This window comes from Ambystoma mexicanum, chromosome 7p (genome assembly GCF_040938575.1).
Source record: "Ambystoma mexicanum isolate Mex_15411 chromosome 7p, UKY_AmexF1_1, whole genome shotgun sequence".
NCBI lineage: Eukaryota > Metazoa > Chordata > Amphibia > Caudata > Ambystomatidae > Ambystoma > Ambystoma mexicanum.
The window spans coordinates 598,286,272-598,300,764 of record NC_090939.1 but is presented as its reverse complement, the minus strand read 5'-3'; the positions used below and the strand labels follow the sequence as shown (position 1 = coordinate 598,300,764).

General features: G+C 49.6%; 1 protein-coding gene across 4 annotated transcripts in view; it reads left to right on the top strand.

Moving 5' to 3' along the window:
* HERC2 (HECT and RLD domain containing E3 ubiquitin protein ligase 2) overlaps positions 1–14,493 on the top strand; it is a 2,956,340-nt gene that overhangs the window by 2,698,251 nt on the left and 243,596 nt on the right. For all 4 annotated transcript variants that reach the window (XM_069636605.1, XM_069636607.1, XM_069636603.1 and 1 more), the window contains 2 exons: positions 11,362–11,445; positions 14,150–14,291. In XM_069636605.1, coding sequence (XP_069492706.1) covers positions 11,362–11,445; positions 14,150–14,291 — 226 coding nt within the window. The remainder of the gene's footprint in view (positions 1–11,361; positions 11,446–14,149; positions 14,292–14,493) is intronic.

Below are 14,493 nucleotides of genomic sequence, written 5' to 3'. Positions count from 1 at the left end.
GGCCCCTCCTTCTCCTCCCCTCCTCTCCCACTGATTGGGGCAGCAACACTGTTGGTGGAGATACGGTCGCTCGTCGAGAGCCAGGCAGTGGAAGAAGTCCCAGCCTCCCGCAAGGTTTGGGCTTTTATTCCAGTATTTTCACCATACAGAAGAAGAACCAGGCTGGCCTTGAGAGTTGTGTTGGACCTTTCCACCCTCAACCTCTCCCTTCCACTACAAAAATTCAAGATGGTTACGCCAGCTCTTATTGCAGAGACACTGAACAGGGGAGACTGGATGTGCTCCCTGGATCTGAAGGGTGCGTATCTACATGTCCCGATTTGGCAGCCGCATTGGTCCTTTCTGCACTTCAGGATCATGGGCTTCCATTTCTAATACAAGGTGCTAACCTTTGGCCTCAATTCAGCCGCCAGGGTACTTACCAGATTGGTGAACGTGGTGGCCTCCATCCTCAGGGCCCAGGGCCAGCACGTCTACCCATGCCTGGACGACTGGCTCGTCCGGGCCTCATCTCCAGAGGCGGTTCGCAACACTTCCGCGCTTATGAAAAGACTCCATGACCTGGTGTTTATTATCAGTCTCAAGAAGTCTCAGCTGCAACCCACGCAGAAGCTGACCTTCCTGGGCCTCATCTGGGACACCGCCTACGAGAAGGTTTTTCCTTCGGACGAAGATCACAACAATCAAGAGAGCTACTACTCACTTCCTCTCCAGGTTTGTGATCTGGGCCTGGTGGTACCAGCGCCTACTTGGTATTATGGCGGCGGTCATTTTGGCAGTCCCCCACACCAGACTCAGGAAGAGGAGACTTCAGCTGCATTTCGCAGCCTCATGGAATCAGGAGAGGTGCTCACAGTCAGAGCCTGTGGATATTCCCACGTCTCTCCACCCGGACCTCAACTGGTGGTCTGCGGACTTCAGCCTACGGTGGGACAAGCCCTTCCGGCAGCCTGTCCCTAGGACCACTATCACGACGGACTCCTCCCTAGAGGGCTGGGTAGCCAGTCTGGACAACCACAGTGTCCATGGAGTCTGGAAACGGCAAGAGCAGGAATCCCACATTAACTGGCTAGAGTTGATGGCCATATGGCTGGCCCTCAAGGCCATCCTCCCTGTCATAGAGGACAAGACAGTGCTGATCCAGATGGACAACTCTACCAGCATGTACTATGTCAACAAGCAGGGGGGTACCAGGTCCCCTCCACTATGCAACCTCGCGGTACGCATGTGGGAATGGGCTTTGGAGAATGACATCTACCTCGTGGCGGTCCACCTCCCGGGGGAATCCAACCTGGAGGCGGACAGGCTCAGCAGACTGCGGGCGGACAATTACGAATGGCAATTGAAGGAGATCTTCCTCACGTGGGGGCACCCCCAAGTAGATCTGTTTGCCTCCCAAAACATCAAGAAATGCCAGCAGTGTGCTTCCTGGCAGGGTCTGAGCCCGACTCACTGGGTGATGCATTCCAGATTCAATGGAACTATATGACTGCATACGCCTTCCCGCCCACACCCCTGGTTCACAGGGTGATCTGCAGGATAAAGCAATTGTGTCACCTCAGAATCATTCTGATAGCTCCCTGGTGGCTGGCGAGACCATGGTTCTCTGAGCTGCTCAGCCTATCGGACAGGCCCCCCATTCACCTAGCGCTGGGCCCAGCTCTGCTCCTGACCCAACAGGGGGGCAGGGTTTTCCACCCTGCGCCTCACATACTAGCCCTCGCATCGTGGTTCCTGAGCAGGTCACTCTGAAACACTTGAACCTATCGCAGGCTAACCTGGAGATCATCCAGGGCGCCAGAAGCAAAGCTACCAGGAGCCATTATATGAGCAAATGGTCTAGATTCTGTCATTGGGCCAACTCTAAGGAGATTGACCCCATGAAGTGCTCCTTGGATAACGTGCTCTCCTCCTCGGCACATCTGGCATACTCCGGTGTGCAGGTGGACACATGCTGCACTTATCTAGCAGCCGTAGGTGCCTACAGGAATACGGAGGAGGGTCTCTTTTTCCTTCTCCAAGCCGGTCGTCAAGCATCAGACTACCCGCTCATGAAGAAGCCACACCCTGTGTAGGACCTTAATGTAGTTCTGGGCGCCTTGGCACACAAACCTTTTGAGCCACTGGCGTCCGCGGACATCAGGCTGGTCACTCAAAAGACAGCCTTACTCGCGGGCCTCACCTCCGCTCGCAGAGTCAGCGAGATCCAGGCTCTCGTGGCATCAGAGCCTTAAACCACTTTCCACAAGGATAAGGTGGTCACCGGACGCATCTTTCATTTCTGCCCAAGGTCCCATCCGCCTTTCATCTGAGATTGTATTACCTACTTTCTTCGCCGACCCCAAGGATGAGCCTCAGAGGGTTTTGCATCATCTGGATGTCAGACACGCTCTGAAGTACTACGTGGAAAGGACCAAGGACTTCCGCAAGTCGGACGCCCTCTTTGTCACTTTTGGTGGTTCAAGGCCAGGTTATCAGGCTTCCAAGGCCTCCATTGCAGGGTGGATGGCCGTGGCCATCGAGGAGGCGTATGAGGGGCAGCACAGACCAGTTCCGGCCAATTAGCATGCCCAGGCGGTCAGAGCCAAAGCCACTGCCATTGCCTTCCAACGACATGTATCGTGGCAAGTCATCAGCAGGGTGGCCATCTGGGCCACCCCTTTTGGTTTTTTGCAAGCACTACTGTCTGGACACTGCCTCTAGGTCAGACGTGGCTTTTGGGCAGGCAGTTTTAAGAAACCTGTTTGCTTAAGGAGGGTCTCCTCTCCACCCAAGGGCTATATTCAGTTGTAATCGCCCATACAGTATGGAGGCAAGGAAAGGGGATGGGACGTAAGAGTAATTAATAATTCCTCACCGTAGTGACTAACGTACTCTTAGTCCATAGTGCCCTTTCCTCCATATGTCCCACCATCCTCGCCCCTAATAATATTGGTGTCATTATGCCATGTTGTATATTGTCGACACGTCAATGGTGACTGAGGAGTGGCACCAGTGGGCGGATGCAGGTGAGTGCATGTTCCCAGGGCCGTGCCCGGTGCGCCTCTAACTGTAAAGGGGAAGCAGATTTTTCTGGTGAAAAGGGTTCTGTCTCCTGTCCCTAGTGAGGGACGCCCATACAGTATGGAGGAAAGGGGACTATGGAGTAAGAGTACGTTAGTCACTACAGTGAGTAACTATTAATTTCTCCAGCATGGGGTCTGGCATGGATTCACATGCTCTTGAATATTCCCCGTCGTCAGGCTGGGAATCTGTGGAAAAAGAAAAACGTTTAACTTTCATTTAAAAAACGTATTTCTCCTCTAAAGCAATCGCTGTCCTATGGGTCATACTGGCCCCATCCAATGACAGTCCTCTCCCTAAGCCCCGCCTCTGGCAGCCATCTTCAGATTTTTACCAGGCGCTTCAGTGTTGGTAGTCCTAGAGTTGCTCTCTGAGATATTTGTACATTTATTCTGACTTAGTTTTGATTTTTGTTCTAAGAACCCGTGTGCTCTTTTCCTCATCGGCTGGCAACGGTGATCCATCAAGCTTCTCTTCAAAGAGGAAGTCATCCATCCTGGCCAAGTTATGTGAGGAATCGGATAAGCCCAGGGTGGAGGAAGAGAGAAGGCTGCGCAGCCCAAGCAGGCTCAACCTGCGCAGTCATAGTCATTGTCGACCACTTCGAGACATCTGCTGTGACGGCCACAGCTGATGTGGGTGCCGATCCTATGAGGGTGGCTCCCACAGTGCAGAGAGTACCCTGCCCCGTGGCCCGAAGGCTGCAAACTCCCCTGGAGGGGTAAAGACACCAGTCCAGGTCCTGGTTCAAAACCCTCAGGGAGCGAACAAATGGGGGTGGGAGGGTGCTAGGAGGTCCCGAAACAGCCCTCCAAGGTTGGCCTTCAACCAATGGCTATCTCACCCACAGACGACAACAACCAAGAGTCCGTTCATACGGTCCACGGCGACGGCGTAGGTTCTAGCGCTCCTTTGTTGCATCCTCAACCAGATCACATTTCCGTGGACATTCTATCTACTCTCCACGCCTTAGTGACAGAGATTCCGCAGAGGTTGCCCTCGGCACCCGTAATGCTGCAGGCTCCTGATCAATCTCTGGGCAAAAAGAGAAAGCGTCGTCCGACGTATGCCCCCACATCAGCCTCCTCCGCTGCGTCGGACCCCGACTCCCCTAGCGGACCCAGAGACGGGTACTGTTATGTTTACGGCCACAGGTACTGATGAAGACGAGGACTTTGTGGCGGCAGACGATGAATCACCACATTTGGATGCTCCTCATAGTCTCTCCACCAGACGAGACGGAGAGACTTCATGATCCACTTCATGATCGCCAGGGCCTCCGAGCTGTTCCAGCTGGCTATTAGGCAAAATCCTGTGCAATTCCCTTAGGGAGCACTACAGAAGATTAAGACTACAGGTATGAGCAATAAATCCCCTTTGGTATCAGTCCGTACCACAATGATTTAGTTGGTAGCTGTGGCTAAGCAGTCAGACTTACCTCAAGAGGGAGATGAGCAGTATTCAGGCTTTACACAATAGGTCTATAATACTATGGCACAAGGAAACACTGACCAAAGCTTTGTATTAAAAAGAATATATATATTTATTTTACACACTTCTAAGTTAACACATTAATCACAGTTATTAAAGCAAGTTAAAATCAGTCAAGAAAAGTATACACAACTCCCTAGTTAAATTGTAGACAAGGTTGAGCAAGAGTGAAAACTGAGCAAAACGGCACAGTGAAAACCAAACACAAATGGCACACTAGCAATTTCTCACAAGGGGGGGAAAGCACAAGTTATACAGGAATATTTTCTTAAACACCCTAGCAACACTTCCCATAAGTTTGTGAACAAGTTTAGGCAAGGCAGTACTTAAGCATGTATAATACTTAAATGAAAACCGAGCAAAATGGCACTCCACAAGTTTTAAAAGTGGGAAGAAAAAGATGGTTATGAGAAGTAGGTGCACCAACGGAGTTCTAGTTGAGAAGCAATCTAGAGAAAGCAGTTCTAACAAATTCAGCAAGAGTCAATAGGCCTGTGCCAGAGTCAGTGGTACAGGGCAAAGGGCCCAGGAGCAAAATGTTCTTGTAGCTGCAGTCAAAGCTTTGTTAAACGATTTGAAAAGGTGGATGCAGAAGGTGAAAGACAATGTTAGAGGATAGGGGCGGCCAACCCAACAGGTAGGTAAAGGATTTCAAACCCCTTTAGCACTACCACGTGAAAAGGGCGGCCTGGCGGAAAAAAGTACCTTGAAATGTAGAAGAGGCTCCTGCGGTGGCAGTTGTTCCTGGCAGTTCCTGAAGTTCCGGAGATCCACCAGAGGAAGAGAGACTCTCGTCGTGGAGGAAGGTTCGAGTTACTGCACTGCCCAGGGATGAAACCAGCCGCGGTGCTGCCCAATGAATAAAAGGTACGCTCCTTTAAATCGCGGTCCGGGTGGACGGGTGCCTGGCTTTCCGGTCTCCGAATACAGGGTACTGGCGATTCGACCAAGGCAGGTCCAGGAAGGCGATTGGCAAACTGGTTGGCCCTACCAGTTAAAGGGAAAAAGGCTCTTGCAGATGAAGATCTTCTCTCGTTGTGTGGAGAAAAGTGGTGAGACGCTGCAGCAGGGTTTCACCGGTGGTTCAGTCGTTGCAGATGTCTTTGGCTTCTCTCCTCTTCGGCTTCTTAGTTCCAGTGGCAACGTCTTCCTCTTCCAGTCCTCAGGACCCTGCTTTTATGCAAAAAGATCCCCATTCATACAGCCTAGCTGTTACTCACACAGTGGAGTGGTCATCCTGGCGGGAGACCCTCCAGGCTATCAGGGCAGAGTGCAACATGGGTTGCCGAGGCAACCCTGTCCAGGGGTCCTCCTCCCCCCTTCCACACAATGGATCCACCCCAGACTCAGTGGTGCCGAAAGGAGGGCTTCTTGGCAGAACGAACAAAGGATCCCCGACCTCGGTTAGGAGTTTAGAGAAAGACATGAGAAAGAATTTATATCAAAGTTCTGGCAAATAAAACCTACCGGAGTTAACTTAATATAAAAATAAACCGACGGTATGTTAGAGGCTGTCAGTAAATGTTGTAGCCTCGAACAATGGGAAAATCCCATAGGAAAATATTTGCGGTCGAATATTTTTGGTAGTAACCACTGTCACCAGCCAGAAACGTTTGAGAGAGGGACTGTACGGTACCCTCTTGAAAATGAACATCAGGGAAAAATGATTAACCCTTGCCAGTACCTCAATAGTCAGATGGGTTGTACTTGTTTTGTTCATAAAGATTGACTAGTAAAGTCAATGGGGACTTTACATGCGCTGGGAGACAGTATTCAGTCCCAGGGTATGGATTCTCTGTTTGGGGGTCGCTACGACACCCCTGTGTCACTGCACGGAGGGTGCTGTGTAACACGTGGGTAAAGATGGTTCCTATAGGGATGAGATAAACCCCATAGACATTAAACACAAAAAATAGCCTAGAACACACATAGCAAATATGCCTAAGAGTGGGAAAAACAGTTACACTCTTGGCAGGAGAAAAAAACAAACTATTCAAATCCAGCAAAGCTGCTGGGGGACTCTATAGGTAAGGGAAATTAGCCATAGAATGAGAATTCTCCCTAACACTGGTACCCGAGGAAGGAGGGCTTCTTGTATCAGAGGCGAGAGGACAAGAGGAAGACTATCATGGCAGTACCTGCTTTGGATGACATTTGGGAGGAGGGCCTAGCCCTCATGAAGAACACATGCACAGATCCAGTCAAGTGAGACAGGTTGGAGAAGAAGTCTAGGGTGGCGGACTCTGTGCACAAATGCCTGAGGTCGCAACCGTCACCCGACTCGGTAGTGTCGGCTGACACAAGGAAACGTTTGGCTAACCTTGCCTCATCGTCGTCAGTTCCCATGGAAAGCGAGGGAAAGAGGATGGACGCCATGGGGAAGAAGGTCATCTACACAGCAACACCCACAATCAAGGCGGCCAACGCCCTGGCTATCCTGGCCACGTACGAAAGAGTTATGGTATAAGCTAGGCCCGATCCCCGAGTTCCATCACGATGACCAGAAGGTGGAAGCTCCCGCCCTCTTTCAGGAATGGAAAGTGGTGTCGGACCATGCCATTACAGTGGTAGTGGACGTCGCCGACACGGGTTTCCAGCAGATGGGAAAAGGAGTCTGCCTTCGTCGACAGGGATGGTTGAAGGCCACTAACTTCCATCAGGACGTCCAGGCGAAGGTGGTGGACATGCCCTTCAATGGCGAAAATCTGTTTGGAAAGGCGGCCGATGAGTCCCTCCAGACCATTAAAACAGATATGAAGACGGCACGTTCCCTTGGCACTCTTCAGCAGCATTGCTTAACTTCTTTTAGCTCCTCCAGGGGAAAATCAAGCAGATCATCAAAGGCATTCTCCACATTTTACAGGCAACCTCCCCAAGCCTCCATGCAGGAGGCCTACAGGGGCTGCTCCCAGGCCTACGGTAGCAGAGGTCAGCATTGCCGTCGCCCAAGCAAGCCTGAACCAGCAAAGACATTGGACCCCCACTCGTGCACTTCGGTGGGAGGCTGGCTGCCTAGGTTAGTCAGCGAGTTGAGTAAGATCACCACCGACAGATGGGTGCTGGATGCTCTCGCCCAGGGACACACCTTGAAGTTTCAATGCAGGTATACCCACGTATTCCACTGGTTCCTTGTCAGGAGCTTCACATTCCTCAGCTCCTGGAAGAAGTGCAAGTGTGTTACGGAAAGGGCCGATGGAGCTCATTCCCCAACAACTCCAGGGCACCAGAGTCTATTTCAGATACTTTCTGGTAAGAAAGAAGACGGGGGAGTTGGAGACCCATCCTAGACCTGCGCCGTATGAACAAGTACCTGAAGTCCCAGAAATTCAGGATGGTCACGTTGCAGCATGTGCTCAGCCAACTGGAGGAAGGGGTTTTCTTGACGTCGTTGGACCTGGAGGACGCGTACTTGTATGTCTCCATCCACAGGAAACATAGAAAGTTTCTACGGTTTGTGATGCAAGGCCAGCACTACCAGTTCAAGGACCTGCCATTCGGCTTGAAATTTGCCCCAAGTTAGTTACAAAACGTCTGGTCCCGGTGGCGGCCCATCTGCGTCTGCAGGGCATACATGTTTACCCATACCTGGACAATTGGCTGATATGCGCCGCTCTCAAGAGCTGGCCTACGAGCACATGAAGGAGACCGCAGACTACCGACGGAGCTGGGATTCTCTGTGAACTATCCCAAGTCCTGCTGGACGCCATCGTCGAACACGCTGTTCCTCGGCGCCAGACTCAAAACTGTGGCTTGCCTGGCGTCGCCTTCGGAGAGGCTAGCTGCCATTCAAGGGAAGGTGCAACGACTGTCGTCGGTGAAGACGGCCAAAGTGTGGCCATGATGTCATCCTGCATCTACCTCGCCCGTCTCTGCAGGTTTCAGATGCGACCCCTACAGGAATTCTTGGGTGCACGTTGGATGCAAGTGTCTGAGTTTCACGGACAAGATCCTTCTCAACAAGGAGTTCCGGCGGGCGATAGAGTGGTGCGGGGTGCACTCCCACATCACCCAGGGAACGGGATTTCAAACCCTGCCATACCAGGTGACAGTCACCACGGACGCCTCTTTGGAAGGTTGGGGTGCTCACACTAGGCACTGGGCCATCGGACAGGGGGGGGGGTGTTCCTCATTCCTCTCCACCTGGCAGGCATCAAGAACACCATTGCAGACTCCCTCGGCAGTGAACTGCGCTTCTGCCACGAGTGGGAACTTCAACAGAATCGGTTGGGCTGCCTGTTTTTCAAACGTGGCAGACCCCCGATCGATCTTGTTGCCACGGCAGCAAACTCTAAATGCCAGAAGTTTGCCAGCAGATTCCATCAACCGAGGTGCTTGGGAGACACGTTCTCCTTTCCGAGGGAAGGCCTGTTTCTTTACGCTTTTCCCCAGTTTCCTCTCCTGGTACATGTCATCAACACACTCCAACAGTGTTGATGCAAGATGATACTCATCCACCTGGCATGACTGAGGCAGATTTGGTACCCAGACCTACTCAGCCTGTCTGCGTCACCTCCAGTGAAGTTGACTGTACTTAAGGATCTGCGCACCAGAGAGGGAGGCGCAATCCTTCATCATGACCCAGGATCTCTGAGCCTGAGGGCATGGCTTCTGCAGCCTTAGAGTTGGGACTCGGTTATGAGTTGCCAGCGGACTGCAGGGATGTCCTCGCCAAATCCAGGGCATCGTAGACTCTGAAATACTACAGCCATAAGTGGAAGTGTTTTGCTACATGGTGCAGGTTGCAGAAGATTACCTCTCTGAGGGTCACGGCCCCACAGATCCTTCCATACTTGCTGTCCTTGGCAAGAGCTGGTCTGGCTCATGCATCCATCAAGGTACACCTGGCGGCCATCTCCTGCTACACCCGGTCCCCGGGAAGATAATTGCTGTGGTCCCACAGACTTTTCCAATCTTTCCCGCCCGTGAAAGCTCCTGCCCTGGCTTAGGAACTCAACTTGGTTCTGACGAAGCTCATGGGGGCACCTTTCGAACCTATGCATCAAGCCTCTCTCGTGGAAAATTTCTTTTCTTGTGGCCATCACCTCTGCCAGATGTGTGGGTGAGATCCAGGCCCTATCCTGCAAGCAGCCGTATCTGTCTTTCCAAAAATCGACGGTGGTATTGCGTACACACCCCTCTATCATATCTTAGATTCCGTTGGAATTCCATCTGAACAAGCCTTTGGTCTTGCCTGGTTTCTTCCCGAAACCTTTGTCGCCGGCAGAGAGGGCCTTGCATTTGCTGGGCATTGCTCGTGCCTTGAAGTCCTACGTGGCACACATGAAGAGTTTTCGGAATACTTCTCAATCGTTTGTGAACTTTGGTCCTGTGAACCAGCTTTCCGGCTGATTCATGCACTGTCATCAGCTGGCGCCACTCCACCAGAGCGATTGCTGCGACGACTGCTTTCCTTTCTGGTGTACCCCTGCTCGACATCTGCAGGGCTGCAGTGTGGAGATCCACGCATACCTTCACAAAGTTTTACTGCGTTGACAGGGATTCCAAAGGAGGAGTCAAGAGTCGGCTGGGCAGTGCTACGCAACCTGTTTGCTTAAGGTGAGTCTGTTCTAGGGGGAGGGGGGTAAATTGCTTCTGTTGAGCCTTGCCACCTCCCATGGTTGTCTAATGTGTACTGCTGTGTATTTGTTATTCATGATCATGTGAATCCATGCCAGACCCAATGCTGCAGAAGGTTTAAGTTACTTACCTGGAACTATTGTTCTCCAGCATTGGTCTGGCATGGATTCACATGCGAACCCTCCCTCAGGCCCCTCTGCGCCTCTTCTTGGTCATACTGCCACTTTAAGTGCTTACCAAATCTGAAGATGGCTGCCAGAGGGGGAGAGGACTGTCATTGGATGGGGGCAGTATGACCCAGAGGACAGTGATTGGTTTGGAGGAGAAATACAGTTTTTAAGTGAAAGTGAAACTGTTTTTTCACTTAGCGAGGATTCGCAGCCGGACAACGGGGAGTATTCATGAGCATGTGAATCCATGCCAGACCCATCCTGGAGAAAAATAGTTACAGGTAAGTAACTTAAACCTTCCTTGTGTTTGGCTCAGGCCTGTAGCCCTAGCTGCAGGGCAAAGCTAGGCCTAGATTTCAATGTGGCTGTTACTATCTAAGATGGCGTTCGATTCCCCATGTACCAAGCTCCCCACATTATAGCCCCTGTCAAGATCCCCCTTCTCCCCCTGTAACCTCCCTGAGCCCCTACTGCACACTTCCAGGCCTCTGCCTCATCCAAAAACGCTTGGGGGTCTGGGACGATCGTCCTGCCTTCCCAACAAGCGCCAGTCGGGATCCAACTCTCCCCCATTTTTTAATGTTCGCCCTTAGCTCAGTGGGGTGGCAGGGGGGGGTGAGTTACCAACAGTGTGGCACTCCAAAGTCAGGCATGTGTAGCCCGGGTGCAGATTGAGGGCTAACATTGAAAAATGGGAGTGAGTTGGAAACCCTGGTTGGCTCTAAACTACCAATACCAGAATTCCCTGCTGCAGCATCCTGGTATTTGCCAGAGGGTTTCAACCCTGAACACCTGAATCCAGTGAGCCTCCCTGAAGATTGCTGAGGCATGAAAGTGCGCTAGGAGGAGAACATCCCTGGACTGTTGGGCCGATTGCAGCTGGGATGCAGAGTTGCATAATCATTCCTAGGTGCTCAAATGCTTACAGACAGACTATAGGGAATGCAGTTTTCTTTTTTTTTTTGGGGAATTCTCCTTTAAGATCTAAAATGTTAAGTGTTATGGATCAGTTAAAATCTGTCTCCTCTGGTTACTTATCTCTGCCATCTTTTTCCATCAGGAGGCAGCTTTTCGAAAGGTTGTTCAGGCAACAATGGTGAGAGATCGTCAACACGGACCAGTCGTCGAGTTGAACCGAATTCAGGTAATTCCAAAGGCTGTGTCCGAATGTCCATGCCATGGAGTACATTTTAGTCTAGCAGTTACTGTCAAGCTCTGGAATTTCAACTCTTCAATGCATTTCCCCTGTTTAAAGTGTTTTCCTCTCAGGCATTTTACACGTTGTCATTTTAAACGTGTAGTTTTCACCATTTTTGTCTTTTCAACTACATGTGTGTTGTTTATTTGGGATACGGGATTGCTGGATGGTGGGGGTGGGTTATAAGTAGCCTGGGGGAACCCCACATTAAAAAAAAGAAATTGTGAAAACGGCTATGGTGAAAACAACCCGTTTAAAATGACAACGTGTAAAATGCCCGCAATGAAAACACGTGGAACCCATTTCCCCAGCTCTTCCTCACATGGTTTGAAGTGATGTCTGAATTGCCTGCCAGGTATTAAACTGTGACTTCCACATCACATAAGCGTTTCTTTCTTCGGCATCACATGCATCACCCTGAAGAAAGAAGTGGTTATTCAAAAAGCCTTTTTTTTCTCTGTCATTGACGTCGGCATGTTTGACTTGACTCAATGCTTCAGGGCAGATGTGCTTTTTGCAAAAATGTGTATTTGCCATTTAATGCTCTAGTCAAAGTATTTGGTTCCTTTTAAAATTAGTGTTGAAAAAGACTTGTGCTCTGGCATGTCTGGTCTGCACATATTACTGACTGGGTCATTAGATATTTTAATGCAATGTTTAGGATACAGATAATTTGTTCTTGTGGCTGTAATATTTGTTACCATTCCTGCGCTTGAGGAAATGTGTAGTTCTCACTGGGCTCTCCAATCACATGGCCTGCTCCTGATTAACAAGCCAAATTGTAATCTCAGATCGCGTATAAAAAGAGGGCTGACCAAGAGGGCGGTGGGGGAGTTAAGACTGTTGGAGAGTGCAACATGAGTGGTGGAGTGAGTGGTGGAGGAGAGGGGGGTTGAAGTGGTGTGAGGGAGAAAGTGAGGAGAAATGTTTTAACTGCGAGAAAGGAGAAGAGGTGAAACATCTAGGGATGAGAGGAGAAGAGGTTCTATAAGAACATGTGGGGAATGGAAGGAAAGAAGGGGGGGACATAAACATAAGAGGCACAAGTGGGGAGAGACCAAGATGTGAGGGTGGATAAGCGACTGGAGGGGAGAATGTAAAAGGAAGAGTAGGTGGGGCAGATTGAGACCCTTCAAATCTGGGCTGGTGGAGAATTGACAGAGTGGAAGTCAAGGATAAGTTGGAAAGCAGAGTCTAGAGGAGATGGTTCCTAGACTAGCCCTTAGTTGAAGATGCATATTATTTTGTGAGTAAACAGGAGGGGAAAGACCCTGGGGTCCAACTCTTGAGCAATACCCAGCGTCTGACCCCTATCGGACAACCTAAGGGTACCTCCCGGGTGGTGGTAGCAGAGTCCAGGCGGCCCAATACATTCCCTGATGACACATGTGCCAGCCAAGAAAGATACAGAATCAAGAAAGAAGTGTGTGGTACAGTGTTATGCCGAATACGGTGATGACTTTGACCTCCTTCCTGGTGTGGTGGTGTTTGAACCAAGGGCGATAGTGAAGGACCGAGAACCATATACCTAAGGAAAGGCACACATTCTAATGGTTTATCAGGCTGTTAGTTGGGCTTCAACCCAGCCACTGGTGGATCAGCCAGCTCGCTAATCCCTTTTGTTATAAAGCTAAAGAAACTAAAGAAGTGCAAACGTGGTGTTGCGTCAACTGTTGGTCCGTAGGCCATCACAGAAACCAGGAACCTTTTCACAAATTAAGGCACCAAAGAGAATTTAGCTAGCCCTTTGGTTAGTACTAATTTCTTGCAAGGCTGATTCAGTGGGTATATTCAGAACTTTCCCTGCACTGGTACTTCCTTTTGAGGTCATCAGACCCTAGAACCTAAGAAGTTTGCGTCTTTGCATTTTTCTCTGGCCCATTTTAAGGTTTCCTGACTAGCAAGCCCTAAAGTTTAAGTGTTTAACAAATGCCAGATCTGAAGAGAAAGTATGTCAGATTCCTGTGTCCCCTAAATCTAATGATTTGGGTACAGATTATTTTTCAAAACTGTATTAACAATTTGTGATTATGTCCTACCATAGGTCTGATATCTGTCATCCTCCATTCAATCTTTATACTCGCCTCTGACAGCGATTGTTTGACTTGCCTGCCCATTTACAAAGGCTTTTTTTCTTCACCTCTGCCCTTGTTGTACCAAATAAGTAAAATGATACACTGAGCCCTTCATGGAATGGGAGAATAAGGCTGTCATGCCTCACTTCATAAGAATTAACCACTCCATTCCAATGTTCTAGCTGAGCTGTAAATGTCTATTGGATGCATTCTGCTTTCTCAGCGACGCTGAGCATTGTAGAGGTACCTTTTCTGCCACTTAATTGAGTACTTTCTTCAATTGTTGATGTTTATTGGTAACTACTGATTCTATGTTCTTGTGGACACGGTGCTCTTGGGCCTTTTATTTTGCATGCCATTTGTAATCTGGTATTTTAGTTTAATTGGTTCATTTGACGTTAACTAAACTACACCTCCCTAAAAGTATAAAGTTACATGCAGGCTCAGGAATGAAGCCTTCTCTTACTATTCAACATAATTATTTGTGTTTCCCTTAGTAATTTAAGACTTCTTGTCTAAACATGATTCCTTAATTAGCTATGTCTGGCTTTTCTTTGTTCTGATTACATTTTCAGGTGAAGCGTTCCAGGAGTAAAGGAGGGTTAGCTGGACCGGATGGCACAAAGTCCGTCTTTGGTCAAATGTGCTCCAAGATGTGTTCTTTCAGCCCTGATAGTCTTCTTCTGCCTCATCGTGTCTGGAAAGTCAAGTTTGTTGGTGAGTTTTAGAACAATATGTACTCCAATTGCCAATCACAATTTAGAATGTTGAAATAACACAACACATGAATCCATTAAGGGTTATAGTTTATGAAAACACAATCGTCTATTCTCTCTATCTCTCACTCTTCCTGTTTCTGTGTGCCTATTTCTAGCTTTCTCTCCTTCCCTGGCTCTCTCTCTTAGTGGATGGGTAAACG